This window comes from Notamacropus eugenii, chromosome 1 (assembly GCF_028372415.1).
Source record: "Notamacropus eugenii isolate mMacEug1 chromosome 1, mMacEug1.pri_v2, whole genome shotgun sequence".
Taxonomy (NCBI): domain Eukaryota; kingdom Metazoa; phylum Chordata; class Mammalia; order Diprotodontia; family Macropodidae; genus Notamacropus; species Notamacropus eugenii.
The window spans coordinates 493,052,695-493,075,900 of NC_092872.1; the positions used below are offsets into that span (position 1 = coordinate 493,052,695).

The following is a 23,206-nucleotide window of genomic DNA, read 5'->3' on the forward strand; positions in this document are numbered from 1 at the left end:
TTAACCCCATTTGCCTCAGTTTCCTCATCTAGAAAATGAACTAGAGAAGGCAATGGCAAACCACTCCAGTCTCTTTGCCAAGAAAATCCCAAATAGGTTCATGAAAAGCTGGAACACAATTGAAATGAACAAGTTGATTAACTGATTGATACAACAGTGCCTATTGTCAGGAAATTTATAATCTAGAAGGATCAAAAGATTTATAACCCAATCCCCATTTTACAAATGAGGAAACTGAAGAGATTAAATCTGTTGTCCAAAGCCATACAGCTGATAAACAGAAGGGCCAAAATTTAAAGCCTAGGCCTCTGGCTTTATTATAGGATACAGAGGCTTAGCCTCCTTTCTACAGCATTAGATCCCCCCCTTCCCTGGCTAGGCAGACATTCCCAAATTGGCCACACTTCTGCCTTACTGTCCTTAGCCAAGGAACCCCATACCATCCTCCCTAAGAGTCTGAGCCCTCCCTATGCAGTGGAGCACCTGAAAGTATATCAGATAGTGCTCTCCGAGTCCATAATTCAAGTCAATGAGTATTTACTGAGGACCCCTTTTCCTGTCCCCAATCATAATCTCATTCTAGATAAACCAGGGGATACAATAGGTGGAATGCTAGATTGAGAGTCAGGAAGACCAGAATTCAAATCCTTCCTCAGACACTGGTTAGTTGCACAGACCTCGGGGCAAGTCACTTAACTTCTCTTTCAGCCTCAGTCTCCCCAAAGATAATAATAGCACTTATCCCACAGGGGTGACATGAAAAACCATGATATGCAAAGTGCTTTGCAAATGCTAAAGCATTATTTAAATATTAGTATTATGATTATAACTACCATGCAGAGCCAGTGGAGGCCCAAAAGGGTTGGGGAGATAAGATGATAAGACACACAGGCATGTTAAAGGGACTTTAGAAAACAGTTTTGTTAAACGATAAAATAGATGTTGGATGAAATGGGAGTAGATTACTATGGGCTGGTATAAGTCAGGGGAGGCTTCAAGAAAGAGAGAGTCTTAAAGGCCATGAAGGATGTAAGAGGCATTCAATAAGTATCAACAAACTTTTATAAATGTAGGTTATTTGACTACGCAAAAATACATAGGTAAGATTAAGCTTAGGCAGGAGTGAGAAGTCATGGCTAGGCCAATGCTAATGGTATCTGTAGGGATGAAGAGGAGACAAGTAGGGTGGGGTCTGATTACAGAAGGCCCTGAATGCTGATCGTTTGGTGGTCTCTTCTGCTAGATTATGAGATTTTGGTTGATTTTCCTTTTATTATCTTCTTTGAAGGGTAATCAAGGATAACAGACCTACATACACAGTGGGATTTGTGACAAAACGCACTATGAATATCTATAGGATCTATGGGATCTGTCTTTGACCTCCTTTGGCCTAGCAGTGGAATATTGGGTCAAAAGTCACTTTCCTCAATTTCAAATTGTTTTCCAAAACAGCTGGACCAATTCACAGTCCCACTAACAAGGTGAACTTGCCTTCCTACAGCTCCTCTACTATTGATCATTTTGTATTTTGACATCTTTGACAATTTGCTGGGTGTGAAGTTAAAACCACCTAGATGTTTTAATTTCTCTCATTATTAATGTTTTAGAATAATATTTCATATGGTTGTTAAGTTTTCAATTCTTCCTTTAAGAACTATTTGAATTTTTTGATTCTTATCTACAGGCTAATGGTTATTGGTCTTACAGATTTGTGTTTTGTTTACCTAGTATTTCAATGATACAGCTGACAACAACTGACAACTCTAACTCTTATAAAATTGGCAACTCACATTTGTGTTAATTCCCTGTCTATGTCAGATATCAGACTTCCACCAAAGAATTCTGAAGCAAAGATTTTTTTCCCCAAATCAACAGATTTCTTTTTTATCTTTCTGATTTTGCAATGATTTTGTTCATGAGAAAGCTTTTCAATCTCTGGTTATCAAAATCAACCATTTTGTCTTTTACAATTATCTCTATCCCCTTTAAGTTAAGAATTCTCCCTTTAGCTACAACTAAGAAAAATATAACTCTGTGTAATTATAATGACTAATCTTGGCCCTACAGAAGAAATAAGAAAAGTTATCTCCTTCCTTTCTTTGGCAAGGTGAGGTATGGCGGGTGTGGAATGTCATCAATACCATCAGACTTGATTGGTATGTTGTTCGGTTTTGCCTAATTTTTTTTTTACTTTATTACTAGAGGTGATGAGGTAACATGGTGGCTAGAGAACTGGGCCTAGAATTAAGAAGACCTAACTTCAAATCCAGCCTCAAGACAATAGCTGTGTGACCACAGGCAAGTCACTTAAACGCTTCTGTTTGCCTCAGTTTCCTCAGCTCTAAAATGTGTGTGTTTGTCCTTCATTGCTGAAGAAGACCATGGCATCAGAGAAATGATGGCATGACTTGTACTTGACTTTGTTTTGAATGAGCTGTGCAGGTCACCAGCCTCACTTCTCCTCCACAGCCATCTGAATCCAGTAACCAGATATTCATCAGGATGACTGGAGATGACCCAGGATGAGGCAATTGGGGTTGACTAGCCCAAGGTCACATAGCGAGTGAGTGTCAAGTGTCTGAGGTAAGATTTGAACTCAGGTCCTCCTGACTCCTGCACTGGTGCTCTATCCACTGTACCACCTAGCTGCCCAATGCCCCAATGGTTAGCCCTGAACCCCATTGCAGACTGGCTTTAAAATGAAGTCTGACATCCAAAGAGAGTATGACAGGATTGTACTGAAGTTTCTAATACAGATGTCATAGATGGTCCTCAACCAATTCATTTTTTCATCCTCATATGATCACAGGAAAGAAGTTTGAGAAGGGCCAAAGGGAAAATGAAAGCGGATAATAATAGCACCTATCTCTTCCAGGGTTGGTTTAAGGATCAGATGAGGTAATATTCGTAAAGTCTTAGCACAGTGCCTGGCACATAGCCAGCACTTAATGAATGCCTATTCCTTTACCTTCCCTTTATAAGCAAAGAATGGGCTGGGGATCAGGGAGTAGGAAGTGGTAAAATTCAGAAATAACTCTGATATAATAACTCTGATAAAAAAGGTATCAGTAACACTTTAAAAAAAAAAACCTATTAACAACCCTCAGGCCTAGACTCTCAGAATTGGATGGGACCTCAAAGGTCCCTTGCTTGGTGAGGTCCTAGCTGAAGCAACATCTATGACAAGTGGCCTTCTAGTCTTAGCTTAAAGCCTTCCTGCCTCCTCAGGGAGGTCCCAGAAGCCAGGGGAGGAGGGAAGAAAATTCCCATTATCTCTACCTCTCCCTGGTCCCACAATATCCATACCTGGGTGCACAGCCTCGATGTACCACGTGAGCACACCATACACGACAGCATCCGCTATCAGCATCATCATAGACAAAAGTAGATTGAAATCATCTCCTTCCACAGGTGACTGGCTGAAGGTGTGCCACTGGATGCCCACACCAGCCACCTCATAAAGGGCAAAATACTTGGATCCCAGGCCAAAGGCTGTGGTAGACATGAGAGACTGGGGAGAGACAAGAATCAGAGGAAGGATTTGCATAAAGGGGAGCGACTCCAGGCCTTCCCTTGAAAGGGCAAGAACGTTCGGGCAAGAACCGGTCCCTTTCACCCCGGCTCCCCCACCAGGCAGGCACTCACCGCAATACACTTCTCAAAGGCCGTGATCTTGTCATGTGCCACCTCCTCTCTGATGGCCACATACATGTAAGGCACGTAGCTTAGAAAATAGATGATCCCACCACAGGCTGAAGCCAGCTTAGCTTTGGAGTACAGCACAGATATCAGGAAGCTGATGCCAAGGGATAGGGGAGGGCACAGTGGCAAAAACTCAGACATGAAGTCAATAAATATCTAATTTGCCCTAAATCCTCCTTAATGTAGACCCTGGCTGCTGCGCCCTCTTCCCTCTTCTAGGCCCAGATTGCTCCGCTACCCCAGCTCTACCAGGATTCTCTTGGAGCTATCTAAGAGGCTCTCCACTCTCATATGGTAGTAGTTTTTTTCCTCCAGGGCATCATGGCATAGTAGGTAAAAAGTGGCCTCAAAACCAAGACGTGGGTTCAGGCGCTGCCTCTGACACATAATAGCCAGGTGACCTTTAGAAAGCTGTTAACCTCTCAGTGTCCCAAGCAACTCTCCAAGACAAGGGAGAATATGCTAAAAGGATGGGTAGAGGGAGCTTCTCCAATGGGAACTCCTACACCAGCGCTTGCTTCTCAAACGTTTTTACCTCAGGAACCCTTTACACTCTTCAAAATTACTGAGGACCCTAAAGAACTCTGGTTTATGTCTATTGACACGTCTTATTAATTGAAACTAATAGATTTTTAAATATCTGTGTACTAATTCATTTTAAAATAACAATAACAGACCCATTATATGTTAATATAATATATTTTTATGAAAAAAACTATATTTTCCACAATAAAAAAAATTAGAGGAGTGGCATTGTTTTACATATTTTTGCAAATTTTTTTAAAGTCTGGCTTAACAGAAGACAGCTGGATTCTCCTATATGCTGCTGCATTCAATCTATTACAAGATGCTGGTTGAAGAAAATCTGGCCTCATGCAGATATGTAATTGGAAAAAGGGAGGTGTGTTTTAATAGATGAATGACATATAACATCTTGCTATTATTATGAAAATAATTTTAACCTCCAGGGCCCCCTGAAAGGGTACTGGGGACTCCCCAAGGGTCTAAGAATCTCTACCAATGAATTCACAGGTTTGGTCCAACCCTGGTCCAACCTCAGCCAGGGATGGTAAGTTTGTGGGCACATAGAGTTTAGTCCACTAGTTTAATCCACTAGAGTCATTCCCCTGGTCTCCCCCAGACTCCCTCCCTCCCTATCCTCACTTCCTCCCCTTTCACTCACCAGAACATGATGGTGGCCACAGCATAGATAGCTAGGAAAAGCCAAATGATGAGCACATGGCTGTGCATGAGCACTTTGCCATATTTGAGGATGGCTGTGAGTGCTGTCACAGAGATGGAGAGCTGAACAAAGCCTGTGATGAACCAGGCTACCCAGTGTACTGCATTGTTCAAACCCATTGTCTTCATCACCTAGAAAAAGGAAATAGATTGATAGGGTCAGGGAAGTGAAGGAGCCCAGTGAGAGAGGTCAGGAAACAGGAGTCCCATTGATGTGGTCAGGACGTTGTCAAGAAAGTAAAAGACCCGAGGGCCAGTTCCAGGCATGGAGGTCTAGGAGCCTGAGAAAGTAAGGGATACCAGATGGGGAACATTCTAATGCTAAAGAATGTGCAAGTCTGGGACTATGATGTGCTAGAGGATCAGGATCACACACACACACACACACACACACACACACACACACACACACACACACACACACACACACACACACACACTCATGCCTCCTACCTCTTTGAGACGATGTTCCTTCTCAGCCACTATGTGCTGAATCATCATAGCCACAGAGTAGACCCAAGAGATCACCATGCAGAGCGGCATCATGTGCTCAATCACAAACAGGAAGCTAGGGGAAAGAAGAGCGTAGGGGGGACTCCTGTGGTCCTATCCACCTCCTCCAACCTAGTCTGGGGTTCCCACAACAAAGTCCTTAGGTCAGGGGTGGGGAACCCATCTGTGGCCCTCTAGGCCCTCAGTCCTTGACTAATTCAATCAAAGGGCTGCACTTGAGGACCTAGACACCCACATGTAGCTTGAGGCCTCAGGTTCCCCTACTTGCTTGTGACTGTGGGACGCTAATGAGGCAATGCACTCTCTTGCTCATGTTTCCATGCCTACAACATCCTTCCCTCCTAAATTTTACCTGTTTAACCATCCTCTAAAGCAGGAGTGTCAAACTTGAGACAGAAATGGGGCCACTAAGCCATGTATAAGGATCCCTACGGGCCACGTACTGACTTAGGACACTATATACTGGTATTATCTGTGTTTTACTTATCTTGTTAAACATTTTATTTTTTATATTCATATATTATAGGCATGTTTTATAAGTGTAATACATTATAATACAGAATATATGATATATAACGATGTAGACATATATTTTCATCTGGTTCTAGTAACCCTTGGGGTCTTGGGAACCTTCCGTGTTTAACACCTCCACTTCAAAGCCCACCTCAAACCACCTTGTCCCTGACGCATCCCTGATGATCACCAGTTAGTAACCATCTGCCCTCTTGGATTTCAGAGAGCACTTTCTTGGCAAGTCTTTAATGTATTTTTAACGGAACGTTGAGCATTACAGATATCAGTGTGTATGTATATTCCTCTTCTGGATGGTAAGCTTCACGAACACCCTACCTAAATTGCGTATCTTACACATAGTAAGCATTGAATAAATGTTTGCTGAATGAATGAATCAATTACATTATCTAGGCCTCCTCTGAAAATTGTGGTAAATCACATTACGGTCTCTGGTGTCTTCCCAAAGATCCATTGGTGATACCATGCCTTACCCAACAGAACCCATGAGAGAGAAGATGTGGGGCACGCTGGTTGGGGAAGCTTATGAGCTCTATTAAGATAAAATTAGGATGCGGCAAGATAGAAAAAGAACTCTGGAGTAGGAGACAAAAGACCTCAGGGTTTGACCTGTTTCTGCCAACACTTTGGGCCTCTGTTTTACTACCTATAAAATGAAGATGACAGGGTTGGACAAGATAATCTCTAGGGTCCCTGATAGGGTTCTGTGACCCTGAGATGCGGTGTGGGCCAGGGGTCAGGATATAAAAGTTCTGGAGGCAGCTCTTTAACTAACTCATTGTATGAGTGACTCGGACACAGTCACTTCCCCTCCCTAGACCTCATCCATAAGGCAGTGATCAGAATCCTTGGCTTGCCTATATCATAGAAGAGTTGTGAGGCAAACATTTTTAACGTAAACTGCAAAGAGTTGCATAAAGGAAGTTATTATTATTGTACTAAGAGAAGAGCTAAGCTAAGGAAGGGACAGCATGGGAAAGAGCTAACATTTAGGTAGCTAGCATGAAGATTTGCAAAGTATTATATATACTTATATACATGTATATAAACACATACACACACATATTATGTAAATCTTCCTGTGAGGAATCGCCCTATAAGGAAGGTGCTATGATCATCCACATTTTATAGATGAAGAAACTGAGACAGGCAGAGTCAAGTGACTAAGTATCTGAGACAGGATTTGAACTCAGATCTTCCTGACCTGATATTCAGAGTTCTAGACACCACACCATCTAGTTGCCTCTAGTGTAATAAAATGGAAAGAACCTTGGGTCTGTAGTCAGAGGACCTGGGTTCATATCCTGCCTCTGACAGTTACCACCTGCGTGACTGTAGCCATGTCAGTTCATCTCTCTAGGCCTCAGTTTCCTCATCTGTAAAATGAGGGAAGGAGGTGTAGACTAAACAATTGCTGAAGTTCTTTCCAGCTCTAGATTCTATGATCCTATGAGTTCCAGGAACATTCTAATGAGCATCAAGAGCCATTTACTGTGATATTACCACAGCTAAGTACTCTGCTGTCAGCTATTTTTATCATTCTTTTCCCCTTTATTACCAGCAGTAAAAAAACCCTGCAGAGTCATGTTTACTTGGGGGAAGAAGCAGGGAGTACACATCTCTTCCCATAGCAGACCAGGGAAGAAGGGGGAACTGTGATTGGAAGCAGTGAATAGCTGTAGTTGGTATATGTGTGATTCCAGGATCGTAGGATGACAAGAAAATCTAGGACTTGGTAAAGCAACTCAGGACTGAAGAGATGTTGAATGGATTTATATGAGCAGAAAGATACATAATCATTCTCTCTTTCCTCACCCCCTTTACCCCCACCCAAAAAATTCTTGATGTTGGAGCTGGTAGGGACTGGGACAGCTCTCTTCACTTACTCATCCCTCGTGTAGCATGGGTATGGGAACATCTGCACATAATTTCCTGGTTCCACCACATCATGACCAACAAAGGTGTTGATTATTGCTCGTTCCATCATGTCTAGGGGGTGAGATGGGAATGAACAAGGTCAGAGTTCATGGGGGACCCAACATGCCTCAAGGATCCCCTTGCCAGGAAGCCCAAGTTAGAAGGTTTAAAAGCTTGAGGACATAAAGGATTGGGGTTTTGGGCTGGGTTCTCTTGCTAAGTTTCTCCCCACCAACTTCCCTGTGTTCCCAGAGAAAGGTCTCACCCTGAATCCAGACAAAGCCATAGAGGAAGTAGAAGCGTCCCCCAGTGTTGGGGCCAGGCCTCCAGTAGGCCCGGCGGATCTCATTGGTCTTCTCAGTGAAGCTGGAATTCTGTCGGATCTTATAGAGCACATGGGGTGGAAGGGAACCATCCTTCCGTGTTTGAAAGATCACACCTGTGATGGAGGTGGGAAGGAGATGGTGAGGGAAGGACTGTCATCTTAGAATGGGCTGGGTTCTAAGGAGAGGAAGACCATGTTTAATAAAGGAGAGAGGAATCAGGATCTAAGAACTGGCCAGAATCAGAGAGGAGAAGGACTGTGGTGGGTAGGGGTGGAAGGAGGGAAGGATGGTGGAAAATCAAAAGGAAGGAGGAAAGTAATGGGATATATTAGGAAAATGATGTCTGAAAACATGCGGGAAGCAATATCATCAATAACTTTAAAAAGAGCAGAGCTCAAGGTTGGGATGAGGAGAATGGAGAGTTGAGCATAGACTCTTAGAGGGTTCAATATTCAAGGGGCCTGAAGTTTGATGGGGGAGCCCTGGCAGATGCAGGGTTTTAGAGGGAGGGACCAGACTCACTGGCAAACACAGTGATATTGTCCTGGTAGGCCTGGTTAAGGGTGTAGTTGACAATGCTCTCCTCATCGGGGAAGCCTTTGAAGATATCCACGCTCACCTGTGAGGCAGGAGGCATTGTCAGAAGTTCTGAAAGAGGATCCCCTAAGCCCAGTCATAGAGAGGAAACACCAAGTACCCTGCAGCCCACAGAACATTAATCTCAGACCGGAGCTAGAGATTAATAAAAATAACAGCTAGCGTTTATATAGTACTTTCAAGTATGCACATCCCTTTACATAAGTTATCTCATTGGATCCTCACAACAATCCTATGAGGTAGGTGCTATAATTATAATTCCCATTATACCGATGAAGAAACTGAGGTTTAGAGAGTCATATGACTTGTTCAGGGTTACACAGGAGTTCCTTCATGAGGCTGGATTTGAACTAAGGTCTTGACTGCAGGCCCAACCCTCTATCCATTGAACCATTTAGTTGCCTAGCTAGGGCTTCTGCCATGGAAAATTCTCAGATTTTTATTATTTTTAATTATTATTAATTACCTCCACCAATAATTAATAATCCCCAAACTCTCTTAGATTCAGTCTAGGAGACCTGCATTCCTGGGTTCTCCACAGAAGGAATAAGAATGACAGCTCAGACCTCTGTCTTTCCCCTAACCTTGGACATGAACTGGATCCAGCCACAGGCAGCATTATCAATGGTGTCCAGCTGCTGAAGAAGTACTGAGCCATTGGGCAAGGAGAAGTTGTGATCCCGGAAGGCAGGTGGTAACTCACCCTCAGACAGGTTCAGGGCTTCAGGGTGTTGCTGTAGGTCAGTCATATACTACGGGAAAGAGTTGTGTAGAATGTGGCTTTAGTAGGAGCTCTAAAAAAAGAATATGAGACTATAGGGTTTACAGTCGCCCTTCTGATAGGGTCTGAGAAGGAAGGACAATGCTATGGAAAAAGTGGATGTTTGGAGAAAATCTGAGATGGACCTCAGAAATCATCTAATCCAACGTCTTCATTTCACATCCAGGGTAACTGAAGGCCAAAGGGATTTTTGCCTAAGGGCCAAAGGTGATGGCGGAGTGCAGATTTTAACCCAGGTCTTCTGACTCCAAAACCAGGGACCGCCCCACTACCCTAAGATGGCATCTCCATCTTAATGTGAGTACTGGATGCTCAGGATTTGGCCTGGGCTTAGTTTCAGGAGTCCAAAGCCTTGGTGAAGGGGTAGAATGCCCTCTGGTGGAGTAGCCTGGAAATAGGCAAGAGATTTTAATGGAGTCCAGGCAGGCTTCAGGGCCCTGGGGTCAGTCCTCTACTGCCTGTTCCCACACCTGTTGCAGCCAATGAAGATGCTGCTGAAGGCGGCCCTCCTCCAAGAAGTGGCGGATCTCAGCTGAGATGTTGAGCCAGACCTGGGCATAATGGGTCACGTTGCCCACAAAAGCAAAGGTCTCATTTGCCTAGGGAAAAGAATGAGGAGAGAGGAAGAAGAAAGACAAGGTAGGTTACCCTAGTCTGGGGGCAATCCTCTACCCCCTAGAAAGACAAGAGAGGACAGTAGGGCGATTGTGTGGAATGGCAACAAAGGGACCACAGTGCCTGGGAGTGGGGAGGAAGAGACATATTTCTAGGTTGCTAGATGATGGGGGTCATAAGCCAGGTTCCCTCATCCTCCAGACGAGCAGAGTTCTCCTCCCTTCCCCTCGCTATTCTATACCCCAACTCATGAACCTTGGCTTCCACCCTATTCCCCCCATACCTTCAGAATGACCTTATCAGCCTCTGTCCCTGCAGGTGCATACAGTATCTTGGGGTTGCTGGTCATGAGATGCACCAAAAGGCCCAAGTTCCTCTGTTCTTTGCTTGTGAAGCCCAGGGAGCTCATGTTGCCTTGTTTCAGTGCCTCAGGTTCAATGGTCCTGGAGGAGATGCAGGGAGATGAACTTTGTCTCCTAGTACAGCTTCCCTTAGCTCCTTTCCAGCCTCTACTGGACTCAGGAGCTCTGTCCTAGGCCCCACCCTGAGGCCATCCCTCTCCCTTGGTCTAGTTCCAGTGCTAATGCTTCAGCCCTTCTCTCTAGCCACAGGGGACCCAACTCTAACCACTGCTTCTTGCCAAGTCCTGCTGTCATGCTAAAGAATCCGAACATTAGCACTGAAAAGGTCTTCTAGGAAACATCCATCAACCCTCTCATTGAATGGATTAGGAAAGCCAGACCCTGGGCAGCCAAGAGACTGGCCTGGTGGGGTCAACTAAAATAGTAATCTGCAGAACAGGGACTCCAACCTGGGTTTCCTGACACCTGATTCAGTTCTCTTTACTCCACATTGCCTTGCCCTATTTGTTGTTCCCATAAACAGCGGGTGCCACCCCAGACCCAGATCCCCTCTTCTGGCCCCCATACCGGTTGTTCCCACAGAGGATGGGCTGCAAACCGGCCCAGAGCTGCACAAAGGCAGAGCACTTTCCATGCAGACCATCCCCTCCCAGCTCGCCCTCGCCTTCCCCATCCTCTGCTGTGGTGTTGCCATTGGTGGTGGTTGTGGCGTTGGTGGCCCAGCCGGTGCCGTTGGCAGTCTGTGGCGGGGCCCGGCTAGCACAGGCACCCTGGGGGAGGAGGCGAGCCAGGGAAGACAGAACATCAACATCCCGAAGCACCTTCTCGACACCTAGCAGGTCCCCAAGCAGCACCTGTAGCCTGGACCTCCTCTGAGTGATTGGGCCATTCACTGCCTCTAGATGGAGCTGTGGGGAAGGAGGGAAGGGAATTCAGAAAAATGTGAAGGAAAAAGTTGGGAATAACACAGACACACACAGACACACAGACACGCACAGACACACAGACACAGACACAGACACACACAGACACACACACACACACACACACATGCCTCTCCTGCACTGGGAAGAAGTCTCTATAAATCAATTCCCTCACAGCAGCCTTCCCTTGCTCCCCTTCTGGGTTCTAGTCCCATTTCAAACCAGGCCAGCAGTGTGCTGCTGGTAAATGTTTAATAGCCAAGCTCTCTGGAAAAAAAAACCCACATAAAAATGTTCCCAGGTAATACTTTACACTTAATGTGTACTATTAACATTTTCCTCCATTACTTTCTTTAGTCTAGAGAATCAATGAAACAATAAATCAAGCCCGGGTTTGTAGCATTTGCCTATTTCCAAGGTGTAAACGCTCACACTGAAAATTTAACCCTCTCCAGCACACCCCTGTTACAGGGCCAGCCTCGGCAGCTACCAAAATCCTTAGCTCTTTTCTAGTCCCCATTCTAGATCTCCTCTTCCCCCAACTAGCCACTAAGACCAGCCAAGCCCTAGCCCCAATTAGGCTGTCTCCCTAACCATCCTGTGCTCATCCTCTACCCTGATGCAGAATGAACTTGTAGGCAGTGCGTCAAATATAGCAGGAGTATGATAAAAAGTATTTCCTGAATTTTAATGAAAAGAAACTCAAAAACTAGGCAGTGAAGTGGGGTTTTTCCTAGCAGGATCTATGTCTAAAATCAAACTCAGCATTTTACCTAAACCACCTCTCCAAACCCACTACTGAAAGTGTCACCACTCCACCAGACTCAAACTCCCTAATCTCCTTAACTCATTCCACTCGATCACCCACAAAAATCCTCTTGATTCCCTATTATCTCTCAGGTCTGGTATGTACCCTAATCCTAGCCCAAGCTCATGACCTCTGACTTCTACAAATGATAATAGCGACCTGACTTCCTTGCTTCTCATCGTCCCTCTTCTCATCGGCCACCAGAGTAATCTGATTTCTCAACAGCCATTGGCTCCCTCTATCCAAAACCTATAAGGAATACCCATTTCCTAAAAAGTAAAGTCAAAGCCTTTAGGTCTGGCTGTCAAGACTTTTCATGATTTAGTCCCAATATATTTATTCAGCCTTATTTCCCTCAATATTCCCTCGCCTCGAACCATAGTCACTTGTACATGTCAGGCTCATATCTGCCCTGAGTAAAGAATTCCCCACACAATTTCCAAAGATATTTGAAACCAAATTTCTAAACATTCAACCAACGGGTACTTTTGGATGAGTGTGGTGGGAAACTGAGGCACCAAGAAAGCAAAAGACTGGACACATAGCCAGTCTAACCAGAGTAAGAAAAAGAGGTAGAAGTTTTGGTCTTCAGTCAGGCTCCCTTCCTCCCCTTTTGGCCTCAGGGCATCAGAGAGGAGAGGAAACCTCAGAGCCTTTCCCCACTCTGTGCATTCACCTGTGAGACAATCTTGTGTACATCCAGCTGGTCCTGGAGCTCAGATGCCAGGCGGGAGAAACGCTGTGCCCGGGCTCCGGCTTGTCCACTACACACAGCCATGCGATAAGCTTGAAGTCGCTCTCGCTGGCTCTCAGACACTGTCAAAATCTGGCTCAGCTCCTCTGAGCCCCGTGCACATGTCAATTGCTCTAGTAATTTAGGTGCCAATAACAGTTCCTGAAGAGGGAGAGGGCAGGGTTGGTGGCAGCAGAGATAGTCCCCATGAACTCCTAATTCCACTCCTGTTCCACATTCTCATGTTTGTCCCTCACCTCCATCTCTTTGACCAGGGCTTGGGGGCTGGAGGCCTCAGGGTGTTCCAGGGGAGGACCAGCCAGGCCTAGAGCCTGGGACAGGAGGCGGAAAACGGCTTGCTTGTTGGCATGGTGAACAGGCTCCTGTAGGGCATGGGGCACTAGTCCTTCTTCGAGGTCTCGCCAGCTACCCGGGAGGCCATCCTGGGGGAGGGGAAGGGAAGAAATCCCCACATAGAGGAGAGCATATCAGGGTTCAAAGGATAGCTCCCCCTGGGAAGCAGATCTTTTCTTATCCCCAGGCTCTCCGCATTCCCTCCTCTTCCTCTCCCTACGCCTTCCTTGTATAGACCACGTATTTTTGCTTTTTCCCTAGCTCTTTGAAGTTCCTAGCTAGATTCATCTGCTCCTCCCTCCTCCAGCTACCACAGACCTCCCCCTCCCATCTGAAGTGATGCCTAAATAAGTCTACATTTAAATGTAGTCAATCACACTTGCTGATACTACCCTATTCCTCACGATTCCCATTAATCCCTGCACCCACACCCCTGAAACCCAGGTCACTAGCAGGCGGTCCTCATACCCTCTTACCCTTCCCACTTCTCAGACCTCCGTATCTTGGTTTTTGGAGTGGGAAACCTCACCTCCAGCCGGAACTTCTTTTCGTCAACCCCTGAGCGGACCCAGGGTTCCTTCCCCTTCTTTGACAACATGCCCTCAGTTAGAGTGGGTAAAGGACCAAAGAGTAGCCTATAGACCTGCCATAGGGATGGGGGGGAGAAGAGAGAGGAGGAAGAGAGGGAGGGAAGGAAGGAAGAAGGAGGGAACCAAATACTTATTAAGCACTAGAAGCCAGGCACTGGGCTAAAAAGGGGGTACAGATCTAAAGTACAGCCTGTATTGAAGCCTTGGGGCCAGCTACATGCAAGTCGCAGACCAAGCTGGGAATACTTCCATACAGCCCACTTTCTCTAGGCCAGGCTGTTCCATGTGGGATGACTGTAAGGGGGCTGGGAAAGCTCTTCCTAAAAATAAACCATATGCCTTGTTCCCATACGTTCCTTGAAGGTGAGCACCTCACTTTGTATCCACTAACAGGCAAATTGGTCCATGTTCTGGGTCAGCAGCTTGGTTCTAACACTTGGTCAACCCCAGTCCCCCACTACTCCCCACCAGCCACTTACCTCATGCAGGTTGACCTTGGAACCCAAAAGCATCTCCGTGGTATCATTGGACAGGGACAAATTCTGGGAAAGGAAACGGTAGAACTCCTGCCTGTCCTTGGCTGCTGAACCCAGAGTGAAGTCGGATACTAAACAGAGTGGGGAAAAGACAGGACTGCTCTGTGAGAAGGCCCATCATCCTGGACAGGGGAGCTAGAGATGAAAGCATGTCCTCAGAACCAACCCTTGGGAAGGACTCCCACTCTAGACAGGTGTTCAATACTGAGGAAATCTTGACTAGTCCAAGCCCATCATTTTACAGCTGAAGGAAATGAAGCACCGAGAAAGTAATTTGACCAAGGTCACACAGGTGATCATGTCAGAGTTGTCAGATTAAGGTCACAGTGTGAATTTGCTCAAGGTTATACCAGAAGAGCTGGGATTCTTATCCAGATTTTCTAAGTCTATATTCAACACTCTTTCTATCATACCACACTTATCTCAGGGTTTCTAAGTACTTACCATCATTGGACTAATGGGAGAACTGAGGCACCAAGAATGAAAAAGGTTAATTCATGTTTCCCTAGTTTGGGGGGGCATGGGCCCGAGAACCCAGACATCCTGTCTCTAATCCCTTACCCACAGGCTCAGAGACCCACCTGCTCCATTGTCAAAATGGCTTTCCAAGGTCCCTGGGCCACTGCTAAGAGATTCCAGATGACTTCGGACAGATTCCAATTCTTCCTCAAGGCTGGGCCTCCCAGGATCAAACAGGTTACTCTCCTCTACCACCCGATTTAACTGCTCTAGAAGCTGGGTCACCCTGTGGGAACAGCACTTGACTGGTTACCCACCTTTTTCTTGGTTAGGACCTGGATGTAAGATGTTGAAGAGGAAAAGAGGTATGGGGACCTTTCCCGGGCACAAGCAGCGACAGCCAAGGACAGACTCTCAAAGGCTGACAGAAATAGGTAACCTCTGGGAGCTAGTCCAGGGAGGGACACAGACTCTGGCAGTGGTACTCACGTGGAATTTGAATACTGCAGAAAGCCAAATTCATCCCGCTGACCATCAGGACAAAGGGACTGCATAACAGGCAGGATGCCCGCCGAGGTGAGGGGCGATGCTGTGTAGTATGCTAGGAAGGGAGGAGAGAGATGAGGAGGACAGGGGAGAAGTGAGAGTTTGTAGAAAAGAGAAAAGGAGACACAGAGAAAGAAACAGAAACAGAGAGCAGAGGAAAGAGGAGAGATATCAGGGAAAAGAGCCAAAGAGGAAAGACTCACAGAGAGAAAGAGAGAGAGGAGATAGAGATAGGGACAAAGAGATAGAATGCCCAGCCCAGAGCAGTACAGCAGGTTAAGTAAGAGATTGGGGCCAGGAAGTTGTTTCAAGCACAGCCAGTACAAGTCAGAAGTCAAGGGGCTTATGGCCCAAGGGGATCCCTTACTTCCAAGTATAGGTGGTAGTCCACCCTCCCCAAGGATATCAGAAAGGCAGTGACCCTGTTGTTTTGGCACGGCCAATGTAAATTAGCACAGGAGACATCCTGCGCTCTTGGGGGATCAGTCAGTAGATATGTCCTAGGGGTACACGGTGACTTCTAACTTCTCAGGCTAATTAGCTGAGCAGTGAATGCAATTTATCAATAGAAGCCTGTGACTCCTCCCCCAGCCAGGCCCCAGAGTCAATAGGGAAGAAGAATTGAGGGTAGGGTGTAAAAGGGAAAAACTAACTCTCTTTAACCCTAGGATAGTGTGCAAAGGATATATACTAAGGCCCTCATCCCTTCTCTTGGGATTCTAGCTTCCACCCCTCCCCCTACTTTCAGGTAATTATTCTATGCCCTTATCCATACCAGTGGAGTGTGGGGAATAATCATCTTATCTCTCCTAAAGTTTCTACCCCAATTTTTTTTCTCTCCCCTGAGAAATACAGCTATTTCAATTAAGCCCCTCAGGAAGCTTGTGGTTACAGGGGATCAGGGTCCAGGAAGAGGGAATCCCTAATGGAGACTGGGCTGATTTGGGAAGGGTATGAGGGCCTACTCAAGTAGGCCCAGCCCCAGACTAGCCCTTCCTAAGAGGGAGTCAGCTCTTTCATAAGTTTTAGGTCCCTTCCACTGCTCAAGCACAGAAGTTGTTGCCTGGGATATCATGATGTCCAAGGGTACTCCCCTTCCCTTCCCCACCTCTCTGTGGCATGTCTACCCCATTACCTGATAGGAAGAGAAAAGGAACCAGCCTAGCTTTGGGGCCTGTTGGAGAGTCCACTGCTTGGCTACTTCTGTGGTTGATTCATGACCCCAGCATAAGGAGATGCTCCCCCTGGGGGACTGATAGAAATAGCTAATCCAAGGTCCCAGGGCAGGATTTTTTAATGACCTAAAGGCTTTCCTTCAATACTACACTGCCTTCCCTGGGGCTCCTGCTGCTTCATTGCTTTTCCTGGGGGAAGAACCAGCTCTCCTAGACCTGACATAGTTGCACAGTGTTGGAGCCTAGTACAAAGAAGGCCTAGAATTGGGTCTGCCTCCCCAAAGTCTGTCTTCCTTGAATCTTGGGTGAAACTATGAGTAACCAAGAGGTTAACAAAGAAACTGTACAAACCAGGAAGCAAAGATGAGATCCAGCAAGCAGCACAAGTGCCCAAGCTAACTTGGGGGAAGCACTGTCTAATATCCTGACTTCCCAAGAGGGATACCCCACCCAGCCCACCAGAGTCATCCCAGAGCCCTAAAGAGGGGAGAGCAAACAGAAGGGTAGGAAGAGGAATCAGAAAAGCAGCCAGGAATCTACCAGCCATTTCTCAGACTACTTTGGGGGTCATTGGAAGGGAAGGGGGCAGAGAGAGGTTGGAACTTACAGACTGGTCATGCAAGGGATTCAGACGGGCACAGAAATGCAGAAGGAAGAAAAGAAGAGAACGTGCATGAGAGAATGGAGGTGGGGAGAGGGGAGAAGAGAGCCAAAAACACAAAAAAAAAATGGTGAATGGGAGGTGAGGAAGCGGAGGCAGGGCCATCTTAGCCCTTGAATGCAAAGCCAATGGTGGTGACCCGAAGACAACTCCTCCAGCAGGCAGCCTGGCTGGCCACGTCCACTTCATTACCTGGGCCCAGGCTGAGGAGAGGCTGAAATACAAGTTCCTGTGTGCACACACATGCACACATGTGCATGCATGGAATAGACATGCAAATACACCATTATGTGAATAGACATGATGAAGACACCATCTCTCCCCACCTTCGAGGCTTTCCTGGGTCTCCTCCCATCTTGAATATCTTTCCCTCCCCAATCCCTTCTTTTTTCCCTGTTCCAAATCCCTTCCCTGTCCTCCTAGGCTTCTCTCTCTCCCGTACTCCCTTATCCCTCTCAGATATATCATCTACCCTGATCTGTGGTAGGCTAAATTATGAGTGGGGTATACTTTCTCCTTCCTATTGATAGGATTCATCAGATTCACCCTATCCAACCATTTTATCTTATAAATGAGGAAACCAAGAGTAATTAAATGACTTACCTAAAGTCACCGAGGTGACAAGTGCCTGAGCCAAGATTTGGAGTGCCTTTTCCATGGTATTCTCCAGCACCCTCCCCCCAACCCCAACCAATGGCCTCTACCTCACCTTCTTTCACTGAGATGGTAGGTTTCTTTTGTCGTAGCCCAAGGAGGATAAAGAAGAGAACCAGGGGGATGAAGATCTCAAAGGCCAGAACCCACTGTGGACAGAGAGATAGGGAAAGTAAGAAGAGTCACCTCCAGAAACCCTTACCTCCATGGTCCAAGATACAGGATTCAGATAAGGAAGGGTAAGGAGTATCTAGGACAAAATCTTCTCTGGGATTGTTACACTGAGGGGTAAGGGTGGGTGTGGGATAGCGGGGTTGGAACCAGAGCTTAGCTTCAACGTAACCAAGGACAGAGCTGCTCTGATACTTGAGAACGCTCTCAGTACCCCCTTGCCTAGTAATATAGTCCTAGCTCCATGTTGGCTGAACAGAGCTAGGGAAGGGAAGGATGCTTCAACTATGAGGTGAGGAAGGTGTTTCAAGTCATAGAAAACAGTATAGGATTCAGGAGTTGAACAATCACCTCCTCTAATTTGATGTGAATAAAGCTTCCCCCCTACCTAACCTCCAGAAATATTCTCCCCAAATATCACTGGCCCCTCAAAAGGGTCTCTCCAACCTGAATACGGGTTCTCTCCATGAAACAAAGAGAGAAGCTAAGACTCAAAAAGGAACCTGGACTTGCTTGATATACAATAGTACAACTGGAGTCCAAGGACCTTGGTTCAAATTCCACCCCTGTTGCTGATTCTCCCTGTGTGACCTTAGGCAAGTCACTTAACTTCCCATTTAACTTCATCTGTAAAATGAGAAAATTGGACTAGATCACTTACTACTACAGATCTACTAGCCTATGAGATGGACCAGGAAAAGGATCCAAGTTTTCCAGCCTCCTCTGTGCTTTAGCAGGGAGGAATTGAGGGCCCTTACCTAAGCATAAGCTTCTCAATAGAGAAGCTTAATAATACTTAATACTCAATAAAAGCAAGTTTCTCGACAGAAAGGAAGTTCTTTGAGGGTAAAAACTGTTTAACTTCAGTCTTTTTATCTTCAGGCCGTGCTCACTGCCTGGTACTTGGCAAGTATGAAAGAAATGCTTGTGGAAGTTAATTAAATTGAATCAAGGGCAGCTGAGGTTGGGCTCCCACTGGGACCCAGGCAGATAGATGTGTGAGATGGTGCTCAGGCCTTAGGTCTTCCCTTTGGCTCCTGCCCTTTCCTTTTGCTCAAATTTGTCCTCATTTTATTCTCTGTGCTCCCCACATTTTGCTCCCTGTCCCCTGCACACCCCAGCACTAGCCAACATCCCTCCCAAGATGCCCTCCCCAACAGAAGGCTCTTTACCAGCCCTGGAAGCATGGGCAGTAAAACCATACATCATTTTCTGATGGGTAGCTCCCAATAACAAGGTTCCTAGCCAAAATTCTACCACTCCCCTCTCAGAGGGGAATCTTCTCCAACCCTAGGGGATCGCACCAGGTCAGGGAGACAGATGCCTTTAAAGGCTGGAGATTCAGCAGGGGAAAGTTGTAGAGGGGGGTTATGGGAGAAGCCAAGGGAAGGTGCTCCAGCTGCCTTGGCAATGACCCAGGGCATGTACTGTGGACATAACTTAGTTATTGGTGGGCAGTGCCCTGCTATTTAAATTGGCACCCATCAAGGAATGCCAAGGCCCAGCTGAGTAAGTCTGGAGCACACAGCATGAGAAATAGTCACCATAGGAAGGAAATCCATGGGAATGGGGATTTTGAAAGAGTGAAGGAGTTATCCCCACTGGACAAAAGGGATGGATATTCCCAACCAAGACCCAGGCAGTACGGTGCTAGTTCTCATTCCTGGGATCACCCATGTTCACATTCCTCCTAGGAAGCCACAGGGAGCTGCATACCTCCTGGACAGAGATATAGCCAGTTTTCTCTGCCAACGCACAACACATGTGCTGCCCATACTCCTGGCAGTGCCAGGAGACAGTTCTCCCAGCACTGCGGGGGTAACCAAAGGTCAGTTTAGTTGCTGCAAGGAGAATGCAACAGGGCTACAAGTGTGCTCACTGGTGAAAGAACTTGGGCAGAAGCCCAACTATTATCCCAGCTGAGCTCAGAGACAGTAGAGAAAGGTGGGTGGGTGATCAGCAGTGACCTCTGACCTTAGGAGGCTGAAGAGAGATCAGCACTACAGGGCAAAGAGTGTTGGCAGTGAAGGCTCACACACCCCAGACTCTAGAGCAGGGCTGCTTTTGTTTTTTTAACTTTAAAAACAAACATAAATTTAAGTGAACTACCCAATATCATACAACTAGTGAGTGTGAGAGCCAGACCTAGAAGCCCAAACTAATGACACCGAGGCATTTGCTCATTTTGGTACCCCATACTGCTCTTGGCCAAACAAGAGCTGTCAAATAAGAACTGTCTAAAGAACAGTGAAATAGGAACCGATGGTATGTCTAAAGATTTTATTTTTTTGTCGGTGTTTATTTTGTTATTTTTTAACATTCTTTTTTTAATTCTAAATTCTCTCCCTCCCTTCTGCCCCCCTTTGAAAAGGCAAACAATATATCGATTATTCACGTGAAATCAAGCAGAACATGTTTCTATAGTACCTGTGCTGAAAAAAAAAAGCAAAAAAAATTAAGGTGGAAAAAAGTATGTTTCAATCTGCAAGTTCATTAATTCTCTTTCTGAAGATGGATAATACTTTTCATCATGAGTCCTTTGGAATTGTTTAGGATCATTTTTTTTGATCAGAGTGATTAAGTCTTTCACAGTTAATAATCCTAAAAATATTGCATTTCTATGTACAATGTTCTCCTGATTCTGTTCACTTCACTTTGCATCAATTCATATAAATCTTTCTAGGTTTTTCTGAAACCATCCTGTTCATCATTTCTTGTAGCACAATACAACCATTGTATGCCATAACTTGTTCAGTCATTAGCTTATTGACATCCCCTCAATTTCCAATCCTTTGCCACCACAAAAGAGCTGCTATACATAGTTTTGTACATATAGGGACCTTCCCCTTGTCTTTGATCTCTTTGGGATACAGACCTAGTAGTGATATTGCTAGGTCAAAGAACATGCATAGTTTTTCAGCCATCATTATAAATTGTTCTCCAGAATGGTTGGACTAGTTCACAACTCCACCAGCAATGCATCCCCTCTAACATTTGTCATTTTTCTTATTTGTAATGTTATCCATGAGGCAGCTAGGTGGTGCAGTGGATGGAGCACCAGTGCAGGAGTCAGGAGGACCTGAGCTCAAATCTCATCTCAGATACCTGACACTCACTAACTGTGTGACCTTGGGCAAGTCATTTAATCCCAATTGCCTCATCCTGGGTCATCTCCAGTCATCCTGATGAATATCTGGTTACTGGATTCAGATGGTTCTGGAGGACAAGTGAGGCTGGTGACCTGCACAGCCCTCCCTCACTCAAAACAAAGTCAAGTGCAAGTCATGTCATTATTTTTCTGATGGCATGGTTTTCTTCGGCAATGAAGGATGAACACACACACACACACACACATACATACACACACACACACACACACACACACACACACTGTTAGCCATTCAGATGAGTGTGTGCCAGTATCTGAGTTTTTTAAATTTGTATTTCTCTAATTATTAGTGATTTAGAGCATTTTTATGTGACTATTGATAACTTTGATTTTTTCCTTCTATTCATATCCTTTGACTGTTTATCAACTGGGGAATGGCTCTATTTTTACAAATTTGACTTCGTTCCCTATAAATGTGAGAAATTACTTTTATCAGAGAATCTTACTATAAAATTATTTTCTTAGTTTCCCATTTTCCTTTTAATTTGGGGTTTATTGACTTAGTTTGTGCAAAAATAAATTTTAATTTCATGTAATCGAAATCAACCATTTTACTTCCCATGATCCTCTCTATCTCTTGTTTGGTAATAAACACTTCCCTTTTCCAGGTATATTTTTTCATGCTCCCCTAATTTGTTTATGATATCACCATTTATGCCTTAATCATGTACCCATTTTGACTTTATCTTGATAAACAGTGTGAGATATTATAGACCAAGGGTTCTTAACTCTTTTTGTATTATGGACCTGTTGGCAGTCTTGATGAAGCCTACAGCTCTCTTTCCAGAATAATTTTTTTTAAGAGCATAAAATAAGGCACAGGATATTGAAACAGTTTTAAAATATTTTAAAAGTTCACAGACTCCTGGATAAGAACCCTGTCCTTTGCCCTCCTAGGGTCAGAAAATTCCCTGAATACAGACCTTCTCCCCCATGCATTTAAGTACTCCATAGCTGCCAAATCTTAGTCAAATAATGTCAGAAGTGCAAAGGATCTCAGAGACCATCTAGTCTAATTCCCTGGTTTTACAAACTGAGGCTCAGAGGGTAGCAACATCCAAGATCTCATAACTTCGATCATAAGTGGCATGGCTGGGACCAGAATCCATTCGTTCTGACTCCCAATCCAAGGGCTTTCTCCAAACCTCAGATGTTGCTTTTCACATATATCAATTTTTGATTCCACTGCCTCAATCCCAGGAACATGTCAGTTTTTTTAAAAATACATTAAAAAAAATTCTAGGCACAGCTAAGTGACACAGTGAATAAAACACTGGCACTGGAGTGAGAAGGACCTGAGTTCAAATTGGGTTTCAGACACTTGACACTCACTAGCTGTGAGGCCTTGGGCAAGTCACTTAACTCCAATTGCCTTGCCTCCCCGCTCCAAAAAAAAAACAACTCTAAAGATGGGAAAGAAATTTGGAATTATGATTTTTAAAAAGTCAGTAAAATATCCATCTCCTTTAACCTGCAGATCCCATTACAAGTCATGTATTTAAGGAAGTCAAAGACAGAAAGAAAGATCCTATCTCTACCAAAGATTCATAGCAGTCCTTTTAATGGAAGCAAACAACTGGAAATAAAGAAGATGCCTAACATTTGGTGAATGGTAAACATATTATGGTACATAAATATAATGAATGGATTATTATTGCCCCACAAAAAACAAGAAACAAAGAATTCAGAGAAGTAAAAGAAAATTTAAATGAGCTGATGCAGAATGAAGGAAGTAGGACTAGGAAAACAATGTACCCAAATGATTACAATAATGTAAATGAGAAAAACAATGAGAGAGAGAGAGAGAGAAATTGAACACTGTGTAATTATAATGACCAAGG

The 23,206-nt window shown here is 45.1% G+C and overlaps 1 protein-coding gene across 1 annotated transcript in view; it reads right to left on the bottom strand.

Annotated features, from left to right (window-relative positions):
* Nucleotides 1-23,206, bottom strand: part of ABCA2 (ATP binding cassette subfamily A member 2) — a 71,486-nt gene that overhangs the window by 26,715 nt on the left and 21,565 nt on the right. The window contains exons 2-19 of the mRNA XM_072633068.1: nt 18,081-18,174; nt 15,479-15,590; nt 15,112-15,275; nt 14,474-14,601; nt 13,934-14,047; nt 13,308-13,493; nt 12,994-13,212; nt 11,154-11,494; nt 10,508-10,667; nt 10,080-10,208; nt 9,413-9,580; nt 8,754-8,850; nt 8,171-8,344; nt 7,875-7,977; nt 5,398-5,512; nt 4,886-5,076; nt 3,646-3,796; nt 3,307-3,511 (exon numbers count right to left, since the gene is read on the bottom strand). Coding sequence (XP_072489169.1) covers nt 3,307-3,511; nt 3,646-3,796; nt 4,886-5,076; nt 5,398-5,512; nt 7,875-7,977; nt 8,171-8,344; nt 8,754-8,850; nt 9,413-9,580; nt 10,080-10,208; nt 10,508-10,667; nt 11,154-11,494; nt 12,994-13,212; nt 13,308-13,493; nt 13,934-14,047; nt 14,474-14,601; nt 15,112-15,275; nt 15,479-15,590; nt 18,081-18,174 — 2,851 coding nt within the window. The remainder of the gene's footprint in view (nt 1-3,306; nt 3,512-3,645; nt 3,797-4,885; nt 5,077-5,397; nt 5,513-7,874; nt 7,978-8,170; nt 8,345-8,753; nt 8,851-9,412; nt 9,581-10,079; nt 10,209-10,507; nt 10,668-11,153; nt 11,495-12,993; nt 13,213-13,307; nt 13,494-13,933; nt 14,048-14,473; nt 14,602-15,111; nt 15,276-15,478; nt 15,591-18,080; nt 18,175-23,206) is intronic.